Raw genomic sequence first — 25,394 nt, 5'->3', positions numbered from 1 at the left:
AACCGGAGCGGGAGAGACGGGCGGTGGGTGAGAAGCTGAAGGGCAGCTTCATGGAGGCGAACGAAACGCTCTCTGGAAATTGCAAATACACAGAAAACCACTGAATGGAGGTGATTCGGGGGAAAAAAGGGTGTTCCTCCATCCTCCTTCCCTCCGGAGAAGGAGAAATCCCGCCAGATCTCAGAGACCAAAAATCAACACCTAGTGAGTGCGGCAACTGAAGTTGCTGAACTAAAGAGCTGAAGCCCGAGGTAGGGAGATAATATCCGAAATGGGCAGCGGACCCAGCGGGCTGAGACCCATCCGGGCCACGCGACCGCTCGTGGGGAGTTTTGGACACCCCCGCATCCCTGCGGGTTTGTTGGGAGCGGGGAAAAGGGCTTTGTCCCTTCTCTGCAGAGATAAAAGGATCCGTCCTCTAAGATATTGCTGTGGAGTCTTAAACAATTCAATAGCTTTATAAAAGAGCCAGACACCTCAAAGGACCGCCCCCCCTTTTGAGAAGGGAGGTTGTTTCTTAAATTATGTTGAGAAGTGACTTCTTTATATATCACTACACATTTCTCCCTGCTGCAAGGCCAAAAAATCCTCTATTTGTATTATAAAAAAGAAAGCCTGACCTCAGGCTATGATCTAAAATATATGGAGTCACACAAGTTTACCCTTGCAGTCATTCCTCATCCTTCCCGTGCCAATTCTTTGTCCTTCTGCTAAATGAAACTTTAATGGCTAGGAAAGGGCTCCCTACTTTCATTCCCGGAGCAAAGCAGCCAAGTGCAAAGAGGGCAAAAGTCTCCAGAAAACAGAAAGCTTAAAAAGATTCCTCCTCGCCTAATTTGCAAGTTCTGGGGCAAGGCAAGGGCTAGTGCCGAAGAAACCGGAGCGAGCAATCTCACCCTGGCCGCCTCCAGCCCCGCAGCCTGTTAAGGGATTTGAGCCACAGCTCACAAGGTCGCGCATTAAAAGCTCTTTTCTGGGCTCAGCTCTTCCACCTCCTCCCGGGGAACGCGTCACTGTCTAACCCGATATCAAACAGAGTCATCTGACATATTTCGGGAAGTTTTAGTTGAGAGCAGATCTAAACTTCACGAGTAAATCGTACAGCAAGCAGAGGAAGAAGACCTGGTGTCCAGCCAAGGTCCGGCTGGCCCGTACGTTTGTACCACGCTCACCTTCACGTGGCTGCACAGGGGAGGCCGGCGAAAGCGGAGGCTGTTGCTTGCGCATTAGCGTGACACCAGGGTTTCTAAGAGTCAATCCAGCTCATTAATATTAAAAAAAAAAAAAAAAAGCGCTCTGAATGGACGAAAAGAAAACCAATTAGTGACCTCAGTTTCATGAGTCAACTTGAGCCATGTGGAGCCAGACCAATAAACCCTCATCTTCCTCACTCAGCACCAAACTGGCAAGGGCTGGGGGGCTGGGGGTTTCAGATCAGCTCCCCAGCCTCTCGCTTTCCAGGGCTGTCCTGCTGCGAGCTCTTCCACGCAGAGGCTGCTCAGCAAGACCAACCCTCCTTCCCCCTTCGTTTTCTCAGTGTCCATGAAGAGGAGAAAGCCCAGCCTGAGCGTGCTCCCTCCTTCATCGCCATCACCCAGGAAAATGTAGGAAAACGCAGGAAAAACAGGCCAAGCCCAGGCTGACACTCAACAGCAGCAGGGATTGCAAATCCGTGGTGACACCATGGGCCATCGCTGCACCGGGACAGTGGTTGGGTCTCACCTTGCAGGGCAGCAGCACCACCAGGACCCTCCATCTTTCCATCCCAGTAGAGAGCCGCGGCGGGGGCTTTGAAAAGTGATGCTGTGTCTTGGGAGCCCAGGTCTCCCCGAGAAGCAGCGAGACGTCGGCTCTTAAGCCACTCTGGAAAGCCCAGACAGGACCCCTGGAGATGAAGATTTTGAAGTGTGATCAAAGAGACTCGCAGAGATAGCAAGGAGGATTAATGCTTTTGCAAAAGCACAGTGAAAGCTTCTTAGTTATTCCAGCGGGGCTTTTTTCAAAGGGGCCTAAGGGAGTTAGGCACTTAAATCTCACTCGGATCCTTTATTAAGTTTGCAAATCCTGCGTTGGAGTAGTGCAGAAGTGTGACCCCTGAAGCATTACTTTCCGAGCATGTCTGCTTAAGCTAAAAGCTGAATTGATTCTGGCTGTGTTGGTGGGCTCCTGCAGCTGCTCCATCCCCGTATCGGAGGGAGCGAGCTTGCTGGTGGAAAGGGCTGAGGGTACAACGTAGTTAAAGAAATAAATATGGGGCCGACATCACACTGAAACTTTGCGGGCTTGCACGTTCAAGGGAAATCGCTGAGAGCGGCTCCAGGGCTGATTCCCTCCACACGGGTTAAGTTGTGCTGGAGGATGCTGCTCGTGGCAGGTCTGGACTGCGAGAGCGACCTCCAGCTGGGCGAGCAGCGTCGCTGGTCCTGTCCGTCGGGTCTCACCACGGTCTCTAAGAGAGCTGCAGGAATCACTGATTTCATGAGTTTGGTTATTTTTCACTGTTCATGTCTCCCTGTGCTTTTTCTCCTCCTTCGCCAGCCTTTTACAGTTAAACAATGTAAAAAGAAGACTCGGGGGGTTTTGTTCCCCAGACGGTTCCATGTTCATGGCGTCTTAATCATTCCCACCACCACTGCTAATGCTATCGTGGAGGGCTGCGGCTCCGGGAAAGCAGTATGAGGAAGCCAGAAAAAAGGCACAAACAATAAACAAAGAACCTGTTCTCATGCAAACGTTCCTCACGATGATGATGATGATGATGATGATGATGATGATGATGATGATAGCAAAAGGGCAGATGAGAAATGCACACCACGGTCTGGCCGCGGTGGATGCCTTCCAAGCCTTCCCGCCGCATCCCCTGGCTTTCGTTTCATCTCCCCCGTCGCCGCACACCGGACAGGGAGCCCCATCCGCCGAGCCCCCGGGCACAACGCGAACGGCTTCGGTATTGTTGGGAAACATGGCGCGCATGTGACGTGGTATTGTCCCTAATTTGATTAATGAAGCAATCACGCTGACGGGGCACTCCGCACACGCCCCCAGCACCTTGTTACTAACCCAGCCAGGAACTTCCCACCAGAGCATTAATTCCCCAGTACTTGCCTTTCCCAACCTTGTCAGGTAATTGTTTATGAAAAGATGAATGTATACAATAATACTGGGTGAAGGGAGCTGATGTATGTGGTGTTAATGAATGAAATAATCAGTTTGGTAATAACTGGCATGTGTATTTGTCAAAAGGGAACCAGCAGGACATTAGCATTCTGCAGCCACCGAACCTTTATCTCCTGGGCTTGTGTTTGACAACCGCCCCCAGATAGTCCATGAATAAAATACAGCGTAGTACCCAGACATAATTAAACTGCCAATGTGGATGTACCTAAATGAACTTGATATCTTAATGACACTAGATAGCACGCGAATAATGAAGGCGGCATGAAAGGGACGCGCATAATGAACACAGACGTCCCGGCTGTCGCTGCGGAGCCGCCCGTGGGGACCGTCCTCGCCACGGCAGCTCCTCGTTAGCACGCGGGGCGTCGCCTGCGCTCCCACGCCGGGACCCGCGCTGTGGCAGTGGGGCGCATCCACGCCAGCGCTGAGGACAGAGTGCTGCCGCTGTGGGGCCAGGGCCGGCGTCCTGCAGGGCTGGCCAGGCTGTGGCGGACAGGACGGTGTGCGGGGCGCTGGGACCTGCCTGCTGGCACTTCTCACCCTCCCTCCTCCAGAAATCCCTCCTTCGCCCCATCTCTGCACCACGTCCTCACCGGTCCTGCGGCATCTGCTCCTCCAGAGACCTCTGGCACGCTGTTGTGCAGCGCAGACGTGATTTTAGGAGCACTTAATATGATTAAATTACCAGACCTCGTCCTTTTTTGTTGTTGTTTGCTTTTTTTTTTTCCCCCAGCACAGAGACTGTTTTCCAGGGAAGAAGCCAATCCCTGAGGACAGGCTGTTCAGAGGAGCCTGGCCGCTGGATGGGATGGCTACCGTGTCCCGAGATAACTCAAGCAGCACGTGCAGAGCCACAACCCTCCTCATCCCCATCATCCGCAGCCATCAAGCCAGATCTGTCCTTCTCCCAGCACCCACGGGTGCAGTCCTCCCTCCAGAGGATGCTGGGCCCCCCCGGCAGGCACCCAGCTGTCCCGACAAAGCTGCTCCGGCGTTAACGCCGCCGCTCGCGGGCGTTCGCTCCCGTAAGGCAGGTTTCAGCCCCCCCACTCCGGGGACGCACCGCGCTGGGTTCACACGCCACACCGCTCGGAAAGGTAATTGCCACTTATTGCTCTAATGGCTCCAATTTTAGCAGCAAATGAGCGATGTACAGTAAGTATCAGTCTTATTAAAGAAATAATAATGGGAAATTAGAGCACGCGCTACAGGGAAGGAACACTCCCCCGGTTACACAGGGTACAGCCGTGCTGGCATTTGACAGCAGCAGAGTCCCTGCCTGCTGCTGATATAACTCCAATATATTTGGATACAGCAGGTTCAGTGTGTAGCAAAGCAACCAGCTCAATACAGCTCGGCTTGCTCCGTAATGACTGAATCGACTGGTGGCTCAGAAATTTCTGCGAAGCCAGCACGGGAAATGCGAACTGGAACAGGTCCTATCTCCCTCTAAAAAGGAGATAAGGAAAAACTGCTTGATGAAAACGAAAAAAGTACTGCAGGTCTGGGGGAAGACATCTTAAAAAGCAGCAGACAACACAGCCCGGACCACCGCAGGGAGAGCCAATGCGGAGAGCAACCTGCTGCGGGTAGCACAGCAAGTCGTGATGCAGGATGAAGGACTGAGATGGGTTAAAAAACGTTAACTCCTGCTTGGGCCAGAAAAAGGGGAAAGAGGCACCGGTGCGGCCCAGCCCGCCCAAGAGGGCCTGTGCTCACCACCACCGTGTCTTCAGCCATGGGAGTTACTGTTAGAACGATGCCAAAGAGATGCAGGCAGAGCCCCGGGTCCCTCCCAGGTGAAACCTTCGACTTACTGCACTCTGCCCGTTTTCCCCGGCTGGGTGTTTGGCCAGGGGATTATTTAAAATAATGCCAATTATTTAACCGTTGCCTTCCTTCCCAGGAAAGACATCCCCGTGGTGCACCCTCGTTAGACAGTGATGGTGATTTCATTAGATTAAATAACTCCGATGCTCCCCAGAGCCCAACAGCACTTTAGAGCCTCGGAGTTAGAGTTACTGTTATTTAACATCGATTACATTACAAGGCAAATCCAATTTCTCCCCTAAACCTACGATGGCTACGATTTGCCTAGCGGAGAGGTTAACGACGGCATTCCTGGAAGTCCATGCCGAGAGGGGGGGCTGCTCCTGTCAGCAGTGCCGGGGCCACTCCGGGGCCCGAGCCCGAGAGTCCTGCCGTGGAGGGCGCGAGTGGGGCTCAAGGGGTCTCCCCATCGTCCCCAACTTCGCTTCGCTCCAAAGCCGGGGGTCAGGCCGACCCGTAGCTGCCACGGTGGCTTATCGCCCCCTCCAGCAGGAATATCCCCAGGAAATAATTGGGCCGCTTTGACCCGTGGCCCTGCTGCGGCTGAGGCCGTTAATCACTCCTTAAAGCTCCCTCTCGGCCCTCTCCCCCCGCGAGCCCCATGGCCCGCAGCTCCCAGCAAGGGACGTGCCTCTCGGCTGCGGCTCTGCCCACCGCCCGTCTGCCCGGGTCTCTCCCTTCCCCTCATCCCCTGGATCCCGTGGGAATCCTTCTCACAGCTCTGGGGACCTGAGGGCTTGGAGTGGGCTGGCAAAGGTTGGTCGGGGCAGGAGCGGGACCATCTCAGGGCTCCACTCCCAAGCACAGCGCACTTTCCTTCCAAGCCCTTCCCTAGGGTACGCCGGGCATTTAATGCCTTGGCTTAGGAAACCAGCCAGGACAGAGCTTCCTTGGGATCTCCTCGCTTTGGGAAGCCAACAGGCTCAGGCAGCTCCTACATGTATTCCCCACATTGGGCAGAGCCTCCTGCAGATCCAGGGACGCTGGGCAACCCCAGCAGCTGCAGGCAGGCAAGAGCACAGCCCGCTCAGACAGACAGACAGACAGACCGACAGACTCCGGTGAGAGCAGGCTCAGCTGCTGCTGCAAAACTCACTGGTCTGATAAATCTGGCTTTAACACTGGGGATGGGTAAGGAAAAGGGGAGGCTCCGGGAAGAGCTGGCTCCCAGCGACCAAGGTGACCACAAAGGTGACCATGGGCAGAGGCCAGATGCACCAGGGCACCCACCCCGGGCTGACCACGGGCTGTTGAGCAGAAACTCCCAGGGACAGAGGGGAGGAGAAGGACCTGTGTCTTCATCCACACCAAAATACCCAGTGGGCTCCAGTCTGGGTCCAGACTCCCCCACCCTTGGATGACGCAGGGAGGTGATGGCCAGCAAAGCCCTGGGGAGCGGCCAAGGCTGAGCATGGCTCTGCAGGTCACCCAGGTTTGGGGTCCTTCATCTAGGTGCAGCCTTACACCAGCTTTTACAGTGCTGCTCGACTTGGCCAACAAAACCAAGCGCTGCTTTCAGGGTTTTAACAGAATCCAGAGACGCTCATAATTTTAAGCCAGATTTACTCCAGAGGAAACACACCCAAATTCCTTCCTTGCCTCTGCAGCCACCACCCCTGATGCCTTTCCCATCTACCTTCCCAGGGCTATAATGTGACCAAGCCCAGGCAGCTTCCGAGTGAGAGCGGGTATGGGGGCATTGCTCTGGGGCCAGAACGGAAAAGAAGCACGTGCTGGGGAGATGCTTATACTGTCCAAAAATAAATAATAACTTAAAAATCCAGTGCTGCAATAGCGTATTTCTCACGTACCAAATAATCCAGAGGTACGCTAGGAAACCAGAAGTTTTGCTGGGAAGGCTGGTGGGTCCCGACGGATAAATCAAGCTCGTGGCTTCTGCTCTTCGCTGCTGCAGGAAACCGCCTGCGACGCCGGTGCCCGGCTCCGGTGCCCGGGGAGGTGAGCTGCTGCCCCTCTGCACGGCAGAGGCAGGCGGTGATGGGGAAGCACCGATTTCTTCCTCCCACCTCCGTTTTGGGGCAGGCTGGAAGGGAGGGCAATGAATGCTGGATTTTACTGTCGCAAAGCCCCTTGAATAGCCGGGCTGCAGGGATGGGTGCATCAGAAACGGGGACACATCCAGGCATCAGCTGTGACCTGGCAGTTTGCTGTCACTTGGCCAAACAACTCAACTGCAATTAGGAAGTAACGAGCAGACGAAGCCTATAAAACTCCGAGGTGCAGACCCCTTGAAACCCCACAGCTCACGGCTTGGCTGGCCAGCGGGAGCCGCAGCCTCTTGGCTGCTGCCCGCCCCGACCCCGCTGCATCGCAGGAGGCAGCGGGTCCCCGCGATGTGACGGAGAGCCGTGACCCCCCGCGCAGGCAGGGCAGAGCTCAACCTGTCCATGTGCCAAACGAAGCAGCTCCGGCGCCTTGGCGGCTTCGCCACCCGGGGCTGACCCCAACCCGTGGCACTGGAGCTGGTCAAACTCAATTAAACGCTGTGCGCTGCATCTGGGTCAGGCCGCGAAGTCCTTCCCCCTTCTCGGCCCCTTCGCAGGCTCCCGGGCTAACCGCTTGCATGTCCTACTAAATTCTTTCTTTCTGTGGCTCTTCCAGCAGATTTACTGCAGCTGGAAGGGAGGGCGGCAGAGCCAGGAGCAAGCAGGCAGAGCGGCATCGTGACTCGTTGGGAAGGCGGCTCCGGGAGCCGAGCGTCTCTGCCCTGAGCCTGGCTCCCGTGCTGGGCGGAGTGGGGATCATGCCCCATGCACGCGGAAACAACGTTTAAACCCGATGTGACGTTGCGTCCGGCCCTCCGCGCGTCCTCTGCATCTGCCTGTGGCCAGAGCAAACGCAACCCAGAGAGGGTGATGCTGGAGGGACGGATCCTGGTGCTCAGTGACTGCAGGAAAGCCAAGTCCCAGCCCCACTAGGTGCACCTTTAGCAAAATTTTATGAATGAGCTCATTAGCATAACCCCATTTCACAGATGGGAAAACTGAGGCATGGAACAGAACAGGCCCTTGCTCACCACCACCCAGCCAGGCTGGGTGAGCGTCCCAAAGCCTCCTCGCTGCCTTGGACACAACACAGGAGACAGGCAGCACGTGCTGCCTGTGCCATGGCAATGCCCATGCAGTCCTCGGCAGCTCAGCTCTCCTGCCACCGCAGGTGCACAACAAAATCCCACCTCCTGCCCTAAGGAGGGTCCCGCCCGAGCCAGACCCTGCTACGCTCGGAAAGAGCCAGGTGGGAACCGGCCATCCTAGCTCAAATGAGGAGCAGCAGCAGCCGGACAAGAAATTCTTTGCTGTTTGGTGCGAGGCATTTAGTGTCCGGGCTTTGCTACGAAATGGAGAGATTACTCCTGGCAAGGCGGCATTGCCAGTCTCCTTGGAGGGACAAGCGTCAGCAGAAGTCCTCCTTCCAGCAGCCCCAGCACGCAGCTCCGCACTCCCCCCTGCCCTCCTGCCTGCCCCGTGCCCCCTCCCCAGGATGAGGTTTCTCCCTTTGCTGCCGCAGGAAGCAGGACCGGGCGATGCAGCCGTCCCTGCCACGCCTCTCCTGGGAGACATACCACCTTCCAGCCATCCAAGCCCACGGACGGGCTGGTTTTTGTGTGCTCGCTCAAAAACCTCCACAGCCCCTTGAGCCCAGGAAAGCTTGCATGGGGCAGAAGAATGTGGCTCACACCCTCCATCTGGGCAGCAAAATCCTCCGGCTGATAGGCAGAAATTAAAAGCCGGGGCAGCAGTTGGACCTTAAACCACTCCAGATGTTTGCAAAGCACACATCAGTCCCGCCGGGGCTCCAGCAGCTCAGCCCACGGGGCCGGGTCGCTGCCAGCCCCCGCCTGCGGCCGCTGCACGGGGGGGAGCAGCCCCGGGTGCCTTAGAAGTGCATCAATCCGAAAGGAATCTTCAAGAAAGTTCAGCCATGCTTACCCAGCTCTCACTAGCCTGTCGGGGATAAATGATATCTTTCTTTTTTGTCTTTGCATCTGGTATGAACTAACACAGTTACACATGTCCAGGCTCTTCGGCACAAGAGCTGGCCGGGTGCAGGCGTTCCGTGGTCATTTATACTGAAACGACCCAGACTGTGGGAGCAAAGCACAACACTCTTCCCTGCTGCCAACCACCAGCCAATGCCAACCAGAAAAATTAATCCCCCCTCAGAAAGGGTTATTTCTAACCAAATAACATCAGTCCTATTTTTCCCCAATAACAGTTATGGGAAGGTGAGCCTCCCTGGCTCACCCCGGGGTCCCCCCGACCCACGAGCTAATTCCTGGGACAGCAGCAGGAGCAAACCCCGGGGTCCCTCCCAGCCGAGGCTCGGGGACTCCCTCAGCTGGACTTTGCTGCTGGTCCCTCATGCTTAACAGCTCCTGATGCATCTTTGCTAAGCACTTCTGAAGCCCTTTTACAGCCTTTTAGCAAAAAACCTTCCGTGGGAGCCAGTTTCCCAATTTAATCTCACACACTTTGAAAAAGTCCCCGTTTCTGCTTCTTTCCAACCTGCTGCTGATAGTACAGATGGAGACATGCAAAGGGTGGCCGCTGCCTTCTCAGCCACCCCGTGAAATCCCCCTCTCGGCAGCTTCTGGCCCCAGGCTGTGGGGAGACTGGTCAGAGGAAGGAACCCAGTAAAGCCGCCGTGAGCCAAGGCTGTGGGGAGAGCTGGTCACTGCGCCTGCTGCCCCTAATGCAGCCGGGCTGGCGAAGAGCAAGCACTGAGGCATGTGCCTGTGCTCAGCATCTTCTTCCTGCTCTTCTTCCTCCATGTGGCCCTGCTCTGCTGGGGAAGCTGGTTGGAACAGGGCACACGGGGCAGCCAGACATTGGTGGGACCCACACGCACAAACCGGGTCTCACCAAGCCCAGCACAGGAGGCTGTGCACGTCACGACCTGTGCTCTGCTCGCTGCATGCAGTGAGGTTTGGCTTTTGCCTTTTTTCCCTTCTTTAAAGGTGACGAAGGAGCTAACAACCATCGTCACACAGTACAAGACTGACAAACACCAGGCAAACATTTATAGGCAAGCACTGATATTCATACAGCACAGTTCAGCAGTGCAAGAGGGCAGGAATATTGCACAACATTAGCTTTAGCCTTTGCCGTGACACGCAGCTTTTGCGCAGAGAAAAAGCCAAATCATCTTGCGGACGAGAAGAAAGACCGCGCCCCAGCCATCAAACGCCAACCGCCCTCAGCCCCGTGGTGGGTCTCTGCCAGCAGCACGGTGCCACCAGGTCCGTGGGCAGGGAACAAAGACGACCAGAGCCAGTTGCAACTGCAGAGTTAATTTTTAGGGGCAGAGACTAGAATTACCTGAGCTGGAAGTTAGCCCGGATGCGGGGATTAGCACCCTCAACCCTTGTAAGAAGAGTCAGGGGAACTTTCTGTGACCTTCAGCACGAGGAGCAGGTTGAGGAGCAGAGCAGCACCAGGCAGGGACGTGGCTGATGCCGAGGGAAGCTCAGCACACGCTGAACACCCATCGCCGACGCTTGTACCAGACAGCCTCCCTTCCTACCACAGTTAGAGACGGTCAACAGCAGTGCGGAGCTAGATGCCAAGAGGTCCCACGTGCTAAGCCTTGCTCTGCCAGAAGCTCTGGGTGCTGTTCTGCCTGTTGCCCCACCGGTAGAGCGGAGCGTCCTCCATTCCACCAACGCTGCTGATGGCCGTGGCACTGCACTAACCCGGGGGGACGGCCGTGCCGTGGCTCTGCCGACACCTCCTAACAGCATGGTTTTGGAAAGGGAGAAGCACCACGGCTGCGGCCACCGGCCCAGTGTTGGCGTCTCAGAGGAGGGAGATCTCCCCCGCTTCTGGCTTTGGCACATCCTACAGCCTCCTCCTGCCGCCCCCAGTTTTACCTATGCAAATCACAGCGCGCTAACAGCACAATACTAATTGCACCCAGGGTAACCCACTGCTCCCCTCGTCCAGGCTGGGGACCCCCCGATGGGCAGAGGTCCAGCAGGAGCAGGGGAAAGCCGTACCTTGCTGCACCAGGTGACCTGGGGTCCTCCCAAACACCTTTTGAATGAGGCTTAAAGCAAAACTTGGCCAGGCACAACCGGGAGTCCAGCAACGTTTGAGACCAAAGGGAGTTAAGGAGCAAACTTCCAGCCAGGGGAAGGACTCCAGAGCCAGCAAAGTCCAGACACAAGATGGGGAAAGCGGCATCTCCAGCTGGCATGTTACGGGGGCTCGGAGCACGTCAGCACCATGGGGTCGCTGATCCTAGAGCGTGTTTTTGGGGGTATCAGCTGAGCCAGGCCACCTCCTTGGGCTGCCTGCAGACCACCTGCGCCGTGCCATCGCGTCTCCTGCCTTTCACTCGCTAACACTGTGCCAGAGGGGTCAGGACACAGAGCTTCCCCAGGTGGGAAATCCAGATGTTTCCTCACTTGTTTTACTCTGAGCTGGAACATTCCCTTGGGAATTTCTCTCCAAAAAGGGCTTCCAAACAGTCCAGTACAGACAGTGCAAAAGTGTTTAAATAATGTCGAAAGACGCTGGTATACCATACTCAATGTTACTATCCAGTATCATGAAAGCAGAAATGAAATGTTAATGACAAAACGAAACACTTGAGAGCCCGGGGATGCACGCGTGAGCATACGCACACCCCATCAGATAAACACGGAAGTCAAAACAATTGGATTTGATATTTTCCCATAAAAGGCTTCCCCAGAGAGCACGGGCTGTGGGAGGGAGCCCTTTTCCAACGGGCAATGTCAGAACAAATCAGCCTGGCTTTTTGAAATTTTCAGCAAAAGAAGATTCCGCGCGCAAGAGAGAGAAATAAATAAATAAGTAGCCAGCTTCCCATCACGACGTTGAGCTTGAACCTGAACGTCTCCCACCAGGGGAAGGTGTGGGAAGGGCGGCTGTGGTCAGACCTGATCCAGCTGTTCACGTCCCAGTTGCCAGCCACTGGCTGCGCTCGGGAACTGGAGCCGAGCGGTGGGACGGGCAGGGGAGGCTGCTCCCTCTCCTATTCACAGCCAGGAGCTGGGCAGGATCCCGCCGAAGCTGCTGTGTTGGCATCCGCGATCTGCACGGCTTTGTGCAAGGAAGGTGTCCGGATGCCTGGAGTTGCCCCGGTTGGATTGGGCACAGCTGCTCGACGGTGGGGAGAACAACCCCACGAGGTTTCCAAAGCTCCCTCGGGGCAGTGACGGGAAGTTTCTCCTCTGTCTCCCACCAGAGACGCACCCAGCAGCAGCCAAGAACCTGGGGGAGTTTGAGCAGAGATCTTTGTATCTCCGCAACAGATGGTGTTGCAACAGAAAGAGCACGTTATGAATCTCCTCGCTTCCAGGAAGCAAGAAGGATGGTCTTGCCATGCACGAAGGGAACCGGCGATTTCTTTTGCTGAAAGATTTCCTCCTGCAGAATCACATAATTCGATGAAAGAAACACCAAGAATAATTCACTTCTTTCAGCAACTCTATTTATATTCTCACTGTGGGCACCGTCCTGCTCACGTACCCCCCGGGGACGCGCGAGGGCTCAGGAGGGCGCAGTTTGGAGGTTAACATTTTAACTCCAAACCAAGAAAAACTGAATTTCCCAGGAGGTGGGTTATGCAGGCAGAGACAGGCAGAGACACCGGCCACTGTCACGGTCCCCGGGATGGCCTCAGTCCTACAGACCTTGCATGAACAGCCCCATTGACCCACACGGGGCTTTGAAATGGGGTAAGACCCCAGTATCCAACCCCAGCAACACAACATTAACTGCAACCTAATCCACTTCCCTTCCATAATACCTGCATGTAATGAGAATTTGCAAAGATTTACAGCCACAACAACCGCCCCTGCTCCCCCTCGCCAGCCTCTGCTGTTTCCCTGCGACAGCAGTTTGGGTTACCTTGATATTCTGCAGGGGAAAAGCATAATTAGCAGCTCAGGAGTTTTAGTGCCTACGTCAGGGAGGGGGCTCACGAGGGTTATTCTCAGGTTTTCTGACCACTTGTTGTTTGGTCTGAACTCTTTGGAAAGGCACCAGGTCCCTTCCCCCTCCCCAGACCTGACTACTCTTATTGTAGACTTCAAAAGCTCGGGGTGAAATCCTAGCTTGGCTGTGGTGAACAGACATATTGGTGGCGATGGTGCAGCCAGAGCACCGCCCCGGACCCCAGACTTGACTTAATTACTCCCAGGAGCCCCCCCAAAGGCAGCAGAGCCGATGGTCGGAGGACGGGTTACATGCATAGGTGAGGATTTGCAAGATCTGACCTTGAAGGAGGACTAGTGGTTTAAGCGGTGTGAATCTGCTGCTTCTCTGAAGAGTATCACGATTTTTCCCATAAATGGGCTCTCGCCCCAGCCAGCTGGAACTTCACGTTGCTTTTCACGAGACCTGGCTCTATGAATTCGACTGACAAAATCTTGGACAGTTGAGGCCATATTTTCAAGATTGCTCAGCACCAGCAGGCAGGGCCAGGGGAGCCCCGGTTTCCAAGCGTCCCAGGCAGAGCCATGGGTTGGATGAGGACAGTGCCGAACCCCTCCAGGCTCCCGCGCCCCAGGGACTGGGGCGTGACATAGTACTGAAGAGGAGGACGGGGTCTACTGACTTCTGAACCTCCCAAGTATATCCCCATGCAGACCACAGGATCCGCCAAGGGAAGAATCCAATAAACCCCTAAGTAGTTATTTTGATGCTTTCTAATGGGAGCGGGGTTGACTTCTCCTTATACGCCAGCTTAGGAGCTCCCCCCATCATCAGGAACAGGCATGAACCCTGGATATGAACTTCTGCACTGACCAGAAAACAGAAGTGATATGTATAGATGCAAAACGCTTAAAAGCACCACCAAAAATAATAACCTTTTGGGATTTATTTAAGGAGTAAGAGGGGAGAGAGCCCAGCCCCAGCTCTTTGCACTTAGATCTTGCTGAGGGGGCGAGGGGTGTCCGGTCGCTGCCATCCCCGGTCGCTGCCATCCATCAGGTGTGCACACTCGATGGCATTCCGCCTCGCCAGGACAGCGAGACGGGGCTGTGCCAAGGCGACAGGACCTCCGCCAGCAGCTCTGGTGGGGTTCACCTGCTGTGGGTGCTATTTAACCCACAGCATAGACCAACAAGCTCAGACTCCATATACCTGCTCCCCTCTGAGCTTGGAGAGACGTGCCACAGAATCACAACCCTGCTGTTCCACCCCTGCAGCACAGGGCAGTGACTTCCCTCCCGCTTCATAGATGGGCAAACTGAGGCACACCAAGACATCTCCCCAGCAGCAGGGTGCCAATCTTCAAACGACTTCAAATCTTTACTGAAAGGCTTTGGAATAACCGAGTCCAGGTCACACACAACGGCAGCGGCAAAGCACATGAGCACCGGAACCAGTTACTGTCTTTTTATAACAGACTCGGTGGTGACCCCAGCCCTGACCTCATCAGCATTTCCAGCGAGCTCCTTCTCCCCTCGCTCTTCCCCAGCAAGGAGAGGTCCCTTCAACCACCCATAAACCCACCTCATCCTCCCTCTCCAACGACTCCTTGGCCAGGAGACCCACGCCGCCCAACCGACACGCTCTCCGTCGTCTTTGCGCCCGTCTCAGCCTATCTCCACCTGTTGTTTACACTGAATTACCTGCGCTTTGGGGCCAAGAACACCTTTTATTCCCTTTTTGTACTGCACCTGGCACAACGAGCTCTGTACCGGGAGGTATAAGATTACACAGCTAATAAATAAACAAGGACCTTGATCCTCTTCAGCATGGGGTTGTCCAAGGCTGCAATTTCCAGAGAAACTGCTGCAGGCTGCGCTTGATGCTATTAGTAATTCAGAGGCGTTTGGGAGATGAGATGTTCCCAGGATGAGGAGCAGGCGCTGCTAAACCAGAGCTCCCTACAAGCAGGCGTGCACACAGCAGGGAGCGGAAAACCCAAACCGGCTCAGACTCAATGTCCGACGGCAAAAGCCGCGTGCTGGGGCTGGGCGCACCCTGAACACAGCCAAGACCTGGTGTTTCTTGCGGAGGCTGCAAGGATAGGTGAAGAAAGGCGGGGGAGGAGATCACTTAAGGCAACTACCGCTGCAGCATCTCCCTCCCGCAGGGAGTTCTGCAACAAGGTCTTTCCTCCTGATGGCATCTGGTCCTGCTTCAACTTCCACGAACTGTACGCGTTCGCCCGAAAGTCTCCGCTGGCGTCACCCACACGCTCCCGTCGCCCGTGCTCCCGCGCCGCCGCCGCGCTCACAGAGCGGCCCCGACTGCCGCTGAACTGTGGTGGCCACCAAGCGCCGCGGACCTCCAGCCCATCCGCTGCTACAGCAGCGGCCCAGCCCCTCCATCCCCCGGGCTCCGATTTCACCATGATTTGAGGCACGGAGGATGGGAAACGACACAACAAGGTGGGATACAGCACAGTACGCACGTCCCCCCCTAAACAAACCTCCTTTTCCTCTGTCCCAGACCTCCTCAGCAACTGCAATGTTCTCTGTTCCCTTTGACTCAGAAACATCAGTCGTTGCCTAGATTAAAAGGAAATAAAAAGAAAAAAAAAAAGCCTTGGCGAAAAATCCCAAGAGGATATTAATTAGGAGGCAGAACACCCCAGCTCTGGAAGCATCGAGGAGGAGCGATACTTAAACTCCCAACCTGACGAAGTAACTTTGAATCATCTTTCATCTTCCCCTGGATCGGGTGTAATCTAATGACATGAGCTTGGCTTGGCTATAGTGAAATTGGCATTGGTGCTACAGAGGCAGGGAGATTAAAACATATGAAATAAATATTCCCAGGGTGACTGACAGTATAATGACATTCCAACAGGCAGCTCAATCAGCGCGAGACTAACAAAGGATCAGAGGGAACCAGCCAGACTCGCAATATCACCCGCAAAAACAGCTTTTTTTTTTTTAATCCAGACTTTTTTTTTTTTTTTAAACTTGACTGGCTTAGCCCCTATTCTTGGAGGTTTCCCCAGGCTGTATACGGCCGTATTCGGGGTGGGGGATGGCAGTTGAACTCTATTACAACCCATGCTCACCTGCTATTGAACTCTGTTAGCTCAATAGCCTTGTTCAGGGCTGGAACGGAGATTTCTGTGCCGGGAAGTCAATGCGAGCATTGTGGGCTGCCCCCTCCCTCCTTTTGTCCCCGTACGAAGGCTTGTAAACCCGAAACAGAGAAAGCTGCTTTCGGCACACAACTTCCCTCGATATTCAACTCACACATGAGCGCACGCGGAGGTGTCACACTTACCAAATTAAATCACTCAAATTGTTTTTTTATAAAAAAATCGGGCTCCCGGTAGGACAGCTGCCTTCTTACCCGGCGCAGGCCACGAGAGGCGAGCCGTTACCCCGCTTGATCTAGCAGACAGCGTTTTCGTGCGCTGTGTGGCACCCCAGGAGGGGACAGGACTTTCACGTGCCAAGCCCGAGCCTCGCGAGCTGCTGCCCCACAGGCACCACCATCGAACCGGCCGCTTCGGGAGCGTCGTCCTGCTTTATCCACCTGTTTATCCAGCCTCACGGCGTGTAACAAGCGGCTCTGACGGGAGCTGCTCGTTTGTTTCCAGGAGGAACCGGGGTCCCCCCTCGCGCTCGAGACCCCACAGCCACCCTGCGACGGTCGCGGTGTGGCATCCTTGCGGCAGCCCACCGCCGTGCGCTGGCTCTCCGCCCTTCGCAAGCCTGCGTGGCCGCGAACAGCCGAGAGGTTTTTGTTCCCTTGGTCAGGGCGCTCGCTGCCCGTGCCGGCTTCCTGCAGGCGCTGAAAGCAAACCCAACTGTTTATACCTTGTAATGATGCTGTTTAGTCTGACTGCTGGGAAACAGAAATGCACGTGAAACCTAAGCCTCCGATGCCAAAGATAAGAAATCAGGACCCCTGGCAAACATCTGGCCATTTCCCCGGCACTGAACCCTCATCAAAGATTACAGCAAACCCGTGGAGAGAGAGAGAGGTTGGTGTTTTGTTTTTTTTTTTAAATGAGTATTTAGAACTGGCTGGTAACTGGTTACCAGTGGGCTGACACCGCAGCTCTGCCATCACGATGGGACTCTGTGTGTTAGTAAAGATTACTCATACAAGCAAAGCCAGCAAGATTAGGTCTCAAGGGAATAATGCCATACAAAGAATTCACTGTAGCTCAGCCTCCACAGGGCTAATAAAAATAATAATAAAAAAAAAAAGGTGAAATTCAGTACATCAAATACCAGAACAAACAAACTGCAGCAATTAATGGGAGAGCTCATGTACCAAATGCTAAAACATGATGATTATACAAACAGCCTGCAGGGCAGCTCCTTGAATGAGTAAGAGCTGCAAGATCAAGACCAAACCTCTGGAAAATTAAATCCCCTTCACCGAGGACTGTACTATGCCCTAAATGCCTGTGGCTCCTCCTCTGTCTAGGTCTGCACTCCCTGCTCGGGCACCATTTCCAGAAGCGGGTCTATCCCACTGCCATCTGCTCCTCAAGGTTTCGAGAGCATCTTTGATAAATGAGCTTTTCTGCATATCCGCCATAAATTTCAGTAGACGCCACCCCAAAGCCATGTGTTTATTTCTCAAAGTTGAGACTTGATTAAAGTTCTTGAGGTTTTTCAGATTCGTTTTTAATGTTTCCTTTCTGATACAAGGTCAGCATGTGGAAATCGGATAAGCGCACACTAAAAATATAATTCTGTAGACAGCTTCAGCCCACACGAAAGGAAATCTTTCTTCTCGGAGAACCCACACTCTGCTGCCTGCAAAAACCCGGCGTGTTTCTGACACCGGCAGATAGACAAGGAAGCCCATCACTTCCATGTGTTAAGACTTTTACATAAACACTCGGACCGTCGGTACTATCCTACGCCACATTTCAATACTGTCACCGCAAGCCGAGCCAAAATCATCCTCTCCTCTGCTAATAGCCGGGCTTAACATGAAAGTAAAACAAGCTCCGGGAGTATCCGAAATCCTCTCCTTTTTGCTCGTTCATTCAAGAAAGCCACAAACACAGACACAAGTCTGCAAAAGAGCAGTTTCGCCCCCACCCTAACCAAGCCTTTCCATAGGAATCTGCCAGAAGACGCTCCTCTATTAATTTAAAACACACAAGGAAAACATCTAAACAACATTAATGAGAATCCTGCCCCTTAGCTTTAACGTTTACTGTCTCATTTTAAAGGGGATACCTTTTATTTGGTTTAATGAAATACTAATTAATTGAAAGAAGAACCCCATCTAGCTTTTTGCTCGTTTCTGAAGCAAGGTGAGTGTGTGGGTTGCGCTCCTGGAACTGACCTATTTGGTTACTCATTAATGGGCTCCTGAAACATTTGCATGGGAAATACGTTTGGGTTTTTTTCCAGACCGAATACAGGAAAGCTGTTTTTAACGGCTGCATCTCCGGGCTGGGAGTTGCGGGAGGTGGCGGTACGAGGCTTTGCGAGGGGACGCAGCTGGGGCTGCGGGGCGGCTCGGCTGGGAGTTAGGATGAACCACAGGTTTTGCAAAGCCCCCCCCGAGAAAAGCCGGGGAGCAGCAAGATGTTGGGAGGCCTGTGCTCCTCGGGGGGAGGGGGGTGTTAGCTCGGCCTCGGCATCCCCGTGCAGTCCCCAGGGCGGTGGGGCACCCACTACTCTTCCCATTGCTCCCCCGCCCTGGAGGCAGGGCCCCCTGCTGCAGGCAGCATCCCCGGGGGGACCCTGCGCCGGGCAGGAGGGCTGGGGGTTGCGCTGGGCAGCGGGGGGAGAGAGATGGGCAGGAACTGGGGAGGGAATGGCGGGGAGCGGGGGGGAGGCGAGGATATGGGGAAAGAGAAGGGCCGGGGGATTTGGGAGCAGGGACGGGAGAACGGGGGCGGAGGAGGGGGAGGATGGGGGGAGAGCGCCTGGGGAACTGGGAAACAGGGACGGGGCCGAGGGCTTGGGGAGTGAGACAAGGGCTGGCGGGTGGGTCCGGGGAGCGGGGACGGGGCTTCGGGGAGCAGCGATGGGGCTGCGGGGGGTCGGGGAGACGCGGGTGGGCGGCGGAGGGGCGCCGCGGCCAGCGGGGGGCACTGCCGGCTCGGCCACGGCCGCGGGGCCGTCCCCGCCGGTGCCGCCGCCTGCCCCGTCCCGTACCTGTACCAGGCGAGTCCCCGCTCGTAGTTGCGGTCGAAGAAGTGGGGCTCGGCGCCGACGGCGCGGACGTCGGGGTGCACCCGCAGGAACTCCAGCAGCGCCCGCGTCCCCCCCTTCTTCACGCCGATGATGATGGCTTGCGGCAGCCGCTTGGTGCCCTCGCCCAGCAGCAGCGTCAGGGCGCCGGGCGTGCCCGCCGCGCTGCCCCCGCCGCCGCCCGAGCCGCCGGCCCGGCTCCCGCCGCCCCCGGCCGGCAGCTCCTGGCCCGGCGCCGCCTCCTGCCGCCGCCGCCGCTGCTTGAGCCGCTGCAGCAGCCGCTTCCGCCGCGCCGCGGCCGCCTGCCAGGGGGGCAGCTCGGCCGAGCCCCCCAGGTACCCGCCGCCGCCGCCCTCCTCCTCCTCCGGGGCGGCGCCGGCAGCGATGATGGGTCCGGGCAGGGTCTGGCAGCGGTCGGCCAGGCAGTAGAAGACGTAGAGGGACATGAGGAGGGAGCAGAGCATCACCAGGAACTTCTTGAAGATGCTGCGGGGCAGCGGCTCGGCGGCGGGGGCGGCCGCCGCGCTCACGGCCATGCTACCCCGAGGCGGCGGCCGGGCGCCCTGGCCATGCTCCGCGGCCGCCCGCCGGCGCGGCCCCTCCGCGCAGCGCTCCGCGGCGGCGAGGGGCTGCGCGCTGCCGCATCCCCAGCACGGGGGCCACGGCGCGGCGGCGCTTCAGGGGGGCATCCCCCGCGGGGAGGCGGCGGGGGGGACGACGGGCCGCCGCCGCCCCCGCTCCGGGGCCGGGCGGGGAAGCGGTGCCGGGAGCCCACTCGTGCTGAGGGCTCGGCGTGGGGCTCCCACGTGCAGCGCCCGCCGCGGCAAACTTCGGCGGAGACATCGCCGGGCGCGGGGCGGAGCGGGGCGGAGCGGGGCGGGCGGGGCGGGGGGCAGAGCCGCCCCCGGCCCGGCCCCGGCGGAGCCGCGGCGTGCGGATGGTGGTGCGGCCACCGCGGGGAAGCCGCTTCCCAGCCCCTTCGGGCGGAGCGGGGGCGGGGGTGCCCCGGGAGGCTGCGCCGGGGGGTAGAGGGATGCGGGGGTGCCCCGGGAGGTTGTCCCGCTGAGGTGCCGGGGTGCCGCGGGAGGCTGCGCCGGGGGGTAGAGGGGTGCCCCGGGAGGCTGTGCTGGGGGGTAGAGAGATGCGGGGGTGCATGGGATGCTGTCCCGCAGGGTGCGGGGCTGTCCCGCGGGGCAGAGAGGACATCTCGGTTGTCTCTAGATGCCGATTTATCCGGCCGCCGGCTGGAGCTGCAGTGGGAAATCCACCCCGCTGCCCGCTGGCAGGCTCATTCCTCAGCCGAACGCCACAGGACTTTTCCGTAAAGCGTGTGCAGTGCGATGAGGCCGTGGTGTCCGTCTGACCGCGCTCTGTCCACCTTTCTGTCCGTCCACTCAGACTCTTGAACTACCTCCCCCATCCCTCTGGTGCCTGAGCACGAATTCCTGATTTGCCTGATGATCGTAGCCACCTCTGCATACACAAATACCTTTACATGGACGAATAGTCCCCCTTAAAATCAGTGAAACCACTGACATGGGTGTAGAATATATTTGCAGGATTACAGCCAACAGTTACACTAAGCAATGTACTGAACACAGCACCAAAAGACCTGAAATAAGACTTTTTCCCCGCTCGCTTGAACACATTACCCCTAGACTGGCTGCAGAATCTGGGCTGCAGTTGGTAAGAAGTATCTACAAACACAACATGATATTGCTCTCAGAATTTGCTCTTCTCCTTTGAGAGTACATAAAATGTGGAAATAGCTATCAGCTTCATGCCTTGTCTGCCTGATTCTAAGGGCTTCATTATTTCATTGCCTGTGGGAATGTCCTTTTAATTTGAAATGTTTGTCATAGATTACAGAATTTTTAAACAAACTTGCACATGAAACACTTGACTTACTTAGATCTTTTTTTTTTTCCCCCTTCTGTTTGGTGTGGGCCTAGCTGAGGAATTAAACTTCAGCAACTTGGAAATAAAGCCGGTGTATCCACAAATTATTCAATGAAAAGGGAGGGAAAAATTTGCAATGAATAATAATCAGCCATCTGCAGAGCTGGCTGGCTAATAAAAATGTGTTTCCAAATAGTAAACAGGCCAAAATTAATAACAAATGTTATTTGCAATGAATTATTCTATCAGATCTTCTCCCAACTTTATGACACTTTTCCTCTCTAAGCAATGCAACTTATCTTGAATATATGGATTTCCAAATCCATACCTGTCCCAGCTGCAACGCAGCCAGATCGCTTTATCTAAAATTAGTGAGCGTAATTCCAACTAGGTTTGGTGACTTCAAGATACTGTAGCGTTTCAGGTATTTCAATGCTTCAACATGTAAGTAGACGCCTGGTGTGATTTACAAAAGGCTATAAGCAGGTTAGGCCCCTAACACCTCTAGGCAACTACTTACATCATTAGGAACCTAAATGCCTTTATAAATCTGCGCTGTGATCCGAAGCTCATTGAAGTCAATGAAAAGACTTTGCTGACATCAAGGGGCTTTGGAGCAGGCCCTGTAGAAGGAGTGTGATCAATGCAAAGTGGTTTGGCTTCTTTATGCTGGTTATTAGGATACTTTTTTCCTAGACGCTTACAACAATGCTATGTTTTCTGTTCAAATAAATGGTCATTTCAAGCAAGGAAAACAAGAAAAGAGAAATGAAATCGATGTGGAAAAGTGCAGAGGGATGTGTGTGTGTCTGCTGTGATCGTATTGCAGGACGCACGTTTGCTGCTTTTTTTCCTGGAAATATTGGTGAGAATCTCAGCTTTCCTTTAAAAAATTGCTAGTTGCCTAGGGAAAATATGACCAGAGTCTATTTTAAAGGTTCCGGTGTCTAGAAAGCAATAAGCCAAATATATCTGTATTTAAAAAAAGCCTTATGATATTTAAGGCAATCCTGTGATTTTTTTCAGAACCTGACTCATCATTTTTGGCTGCTGGGGCTGAAGGCACCGCTGGCTCCGGCAGGCAGCCACAGCTCTCCGGGAGGGAAAGTGTCTTACCTGCTAGAAAGGGCAATATAGAGAGAAATGAAACACTGAATAGCTTCACTCCTCAGTACCCCATATTGCTGCGGACTCTGCTAGTACAGCTGCAAATACGAGATTCCATAGAGGTTTATTAGCAGACTGGCTTTGTCTTTATTTTTAGACGAGTTTCTCTCTGTGCAAAGAGCGTTTGGTGAACACTGTACTATACAGCCAGAAAAATTTGGTGGCTGACGTCACGACATCCCATTCTGAGCATTTACACCTCTTATCTGTTTTAGCCCCAATGCAAAAATAACCCATCTCAGGGATAACGCGGAGGGGGTTTTAATGACTTAGAGGCTTGGAGCAAAAGGTGTTTTTCGTTTTACTCAGCCTCTTACACAACTGACTTAACATTTTCAGTGCAGCTTCTTTCTTTTCCCCTTTAAATTTCTGCTGCGTCGCTTGATCTACCTGTTTCAAACCCTTCACTGCACCCCGCCACGGACACCACCGTGCCTTTCCCGCAGCCTGGGGTGCCTTGGGGTGCCGGTATCCCCTGGGGCCCGGGGGAGCCCCGCGTGCGGTGGCGGGCCGGGGGCGTGCCGTCACCCTCCCCGGTGGGCTGGCAGGGCGGAGGCGAGCGTGGCGGTCCAGCTCGCAGGGCTGCGCATCGCGCCCGTGACTCACGGCTCCCTGGCACCAGCCCCGCTGCTGGCGTGGGTTCAGCCCGGGGATGGTCCTGGCAGGCTCTCCTCCGTGGTCCTGTTTGCACTCGTTCCTTACCTTGCTTGGTTGTTCCTTTCTCCTTTTATCTATTTATTATTTTATTGCTTGCTCCCCTCCTCCCCGAAGAATGCTCTGCTGCACAAGTCATTTCTGGTGCCACTTGTGAGAGGGAGTGGGGCTCTTCGTCCAGCACGGCTGGAGCCAAAATCCCCCTCCCCTGCCAGCAGCAGCCCATTAGCAAGGTTTCCTTTTCCAAACGGGCTGATTCGGGATGCCCTTCCTCTGGGGTCCCCTCATGGGACACCAAGGGAATAGACCTGCTTTCCAGGAGAGCCCTTTGGCAAACCAGTCTGCAAAGGCTTAAACTCAACAACCTAAATCCTCTGTTGCTTTGGCAATCAAGAGCCAAAGATTTTGCCTCCACCATCTGATATTTCCAGGTGCTCCCATGCAATCGGGAAAGTGGAAGGCTTCCAGCTCGGACGCCTCGTGCACGCACAGCCCATGCCAGCCCCACTGCGACGGCTATATTTTTTCCCCTTTCCCAGTGACCCGTAGCGTAGATGGGATCAGGGGTTAAACTGGGAGTATGGTGGAAAAGGGACCGGGGAGCCCGAGGCTAGCACAGCTTAACAAGTGATTATAAGGTCTGAAGGCAAAGGGAACCGCTGCCTGTCAGGAAGAAAACATCCCATTGTGCCGGGGAGGTGGAGTATGGGACAGAGGAGAGAGAAACAGATTGATAACCGAGGGGCGATGTGACCCCGCATGGGCTCCTACAACAAAAGCCCCTTCATCTAAAATGAATAGGAACAATATCTAATGGGGACAGGACAGCAGCAGCCGAGGATTTGAGAACCGGGAGGAGAGGGAGGAGTCAATGGTGGGTCCTGTTTTACCCAAATCCTCTATTGATCTCCGTAATCTCCTGGGCTTCTCCCCCCTCGAAATCATAGGGAAAGTTCAAGGACTTTTTGCCTTTGGATTGCAGGGACGTGCATTTTCCTCAGAGCTGGGGACCGGCAGCCAGCGAGGTGTGGCGTGGGGAAGGCTGGTGGGAAGCACCCGGAGCGGGGCTGGGGTGCCAGGGATGAGCCGCCGCTGTCGCCTGGGCAGCCCTGGGATGTCCACATCCACCGGCTGGCAGCGGTGGAGGGAGGACCATGGCTGCCGGCCTCCTCCTGACCTGGCTCCCGGCTGGGTTCCGGCTCCGCTGAGCTTTTTGGGGCAGAGGATGTGTGGATGTACAGAGCCTGGCACAACGAGGTCCCGGCTGAATGCTCCCGTATTGGGTTGACGGTTGGACTTGATGACCTTAGAGGTCTTTTCCAACCTTTATGATTCTATGATTCTATTATTAAAAAGGGATTTGTCTTTCTCTTATGGGATCTGCAGAGCCCTCATTAGGTGCATCACGTGCCAAGGGTGTACAGGGCAGCGGCGGAGCTGCATGAGCACTGGGAATGGGAGCTGCATCTCCGCGGAGCATCACCGTGGGGACTGAGCCGGGAGGGGCGGGTGCTGGAGATGTGCTGGAGAGCTGAGCAGTGTCTCCAGTACTGGGGGATTCATCAAAAAGGTATCCTGAAATATTGAGCCATAGACACTAAAAATGTAGGGACAGGATTTTTCTTTTGGTTTTAATTTTTTTTTTTTTTTTGGAAGTACAAGAGTATCTGCAGAAAATATTATATAAACCAGATAAAATAAAGAAAAAAAGTTTTGAGGGAGTATTTTCAGCCTGCACTCACTTAACCTGACAAAATGACTTGTCCTGTTGCAGAGTATGCAATGCCTGCACCCAGGAAGCAAACAGACCTGTGAGCAGAAAGCGGATGAAATCTTAGTCCTGCTTTGGCTGAGGCAGGAGGCAACGTATCTCTATACCCGATGTCTGGCCATGGCACTCTGTCCACCTTGCATCTGATAGCTCCTGCCCAGCGGGGATGGAGAACAGGCCAACCTGATTAGAGAGCTGGCACAAGGTGTGAGGACATCTGGGACGCCTCGGATCGGGAGCATGAATTAATAAGAACCGGTAAGAGGAGGAGACTGCACGGGGTGCAAAGCCCCGACGGGAGCTCGGGGCTACCAGCTGCGGCTGCCCGGCTGCCGCAGGCAGGGGCCTGATTTCTGGTCCTGCCCTTCCCCACGCGGCCGTCGCGCTCGCGGTGACGCCTCTGCCGCAACGGCGGGGAGAGCACGGCCTGGAGCGGGGCACTTTGTCGTGCGTAACACAATCCAGGGGGCAAAAGGGCTGACGTCTAAATGACCCCTGTTTGTCCTTCCCCGGGAGATACGGGCTGATGATTTATCTGGAGGGCCCCCGCAGCTTGTTAACAGCTCAGCCTCCCATGAAAGCAGCTGCATCAGCGTTTCCCAAAGGCTGGGGCCGGCTGCGGACCCTCCAGGGCCGGCGGGACCGATCACGCCTCTCCCCTGCTTACTGAAGCCACGGCTCCTGGGTGCGTTGCCAGTGGCCTTCAGGCTGCCGTGGTGGCGGAATGGGCTGGGGGACAGCGGGGCCAGGCAGGGCAGCTTC

General features: G+C 55.3%; 1 protein-coding gene across 1 annotated transcript in view; it reads right to left on the bottom strand.

The window, feature by feature from the left end:
• Positions 1-19,686, bottom strand: part of HS3ST3A1 (heparan sulfate-glucosamine 3-sulfotransferase 3A1) — a gene marked incomplete at its 3' end in the record, with an annotated part of 34,168 nt that extends 14,482 nt beyond the window's left edge. The window contains exon 1 of the mRNA XM_082008227.1: positions 19,106-19,686. Coding sequence (XP_081864353.1) covers positions 19,106-19,677 — 572 coding nt within the window. The 5' untranslated portion in view covers positions 19,678-19,686. The remainder of the gene's footprint in view (positions 1-19,105) is intronic.
• Between the last annotated feature and the right edge of the window lie 5,708 nt (positions 19,687-25,394).

Source organism: Phaethon aethereus (genome assembly GCF_964289735.1).
Source record: "Phaethon aethereus genome assembly, chromosome: 18".
Taxonomy (NCBI): Eukaryota; Metazoa; Chordata; class Aves; order Phaethontiformes; family Phaethontidae; genus Phaethon; species Phaethon aethereus.
This window is presented reverse-complemented; position numbering and strand designations above follow the sequence as displayed.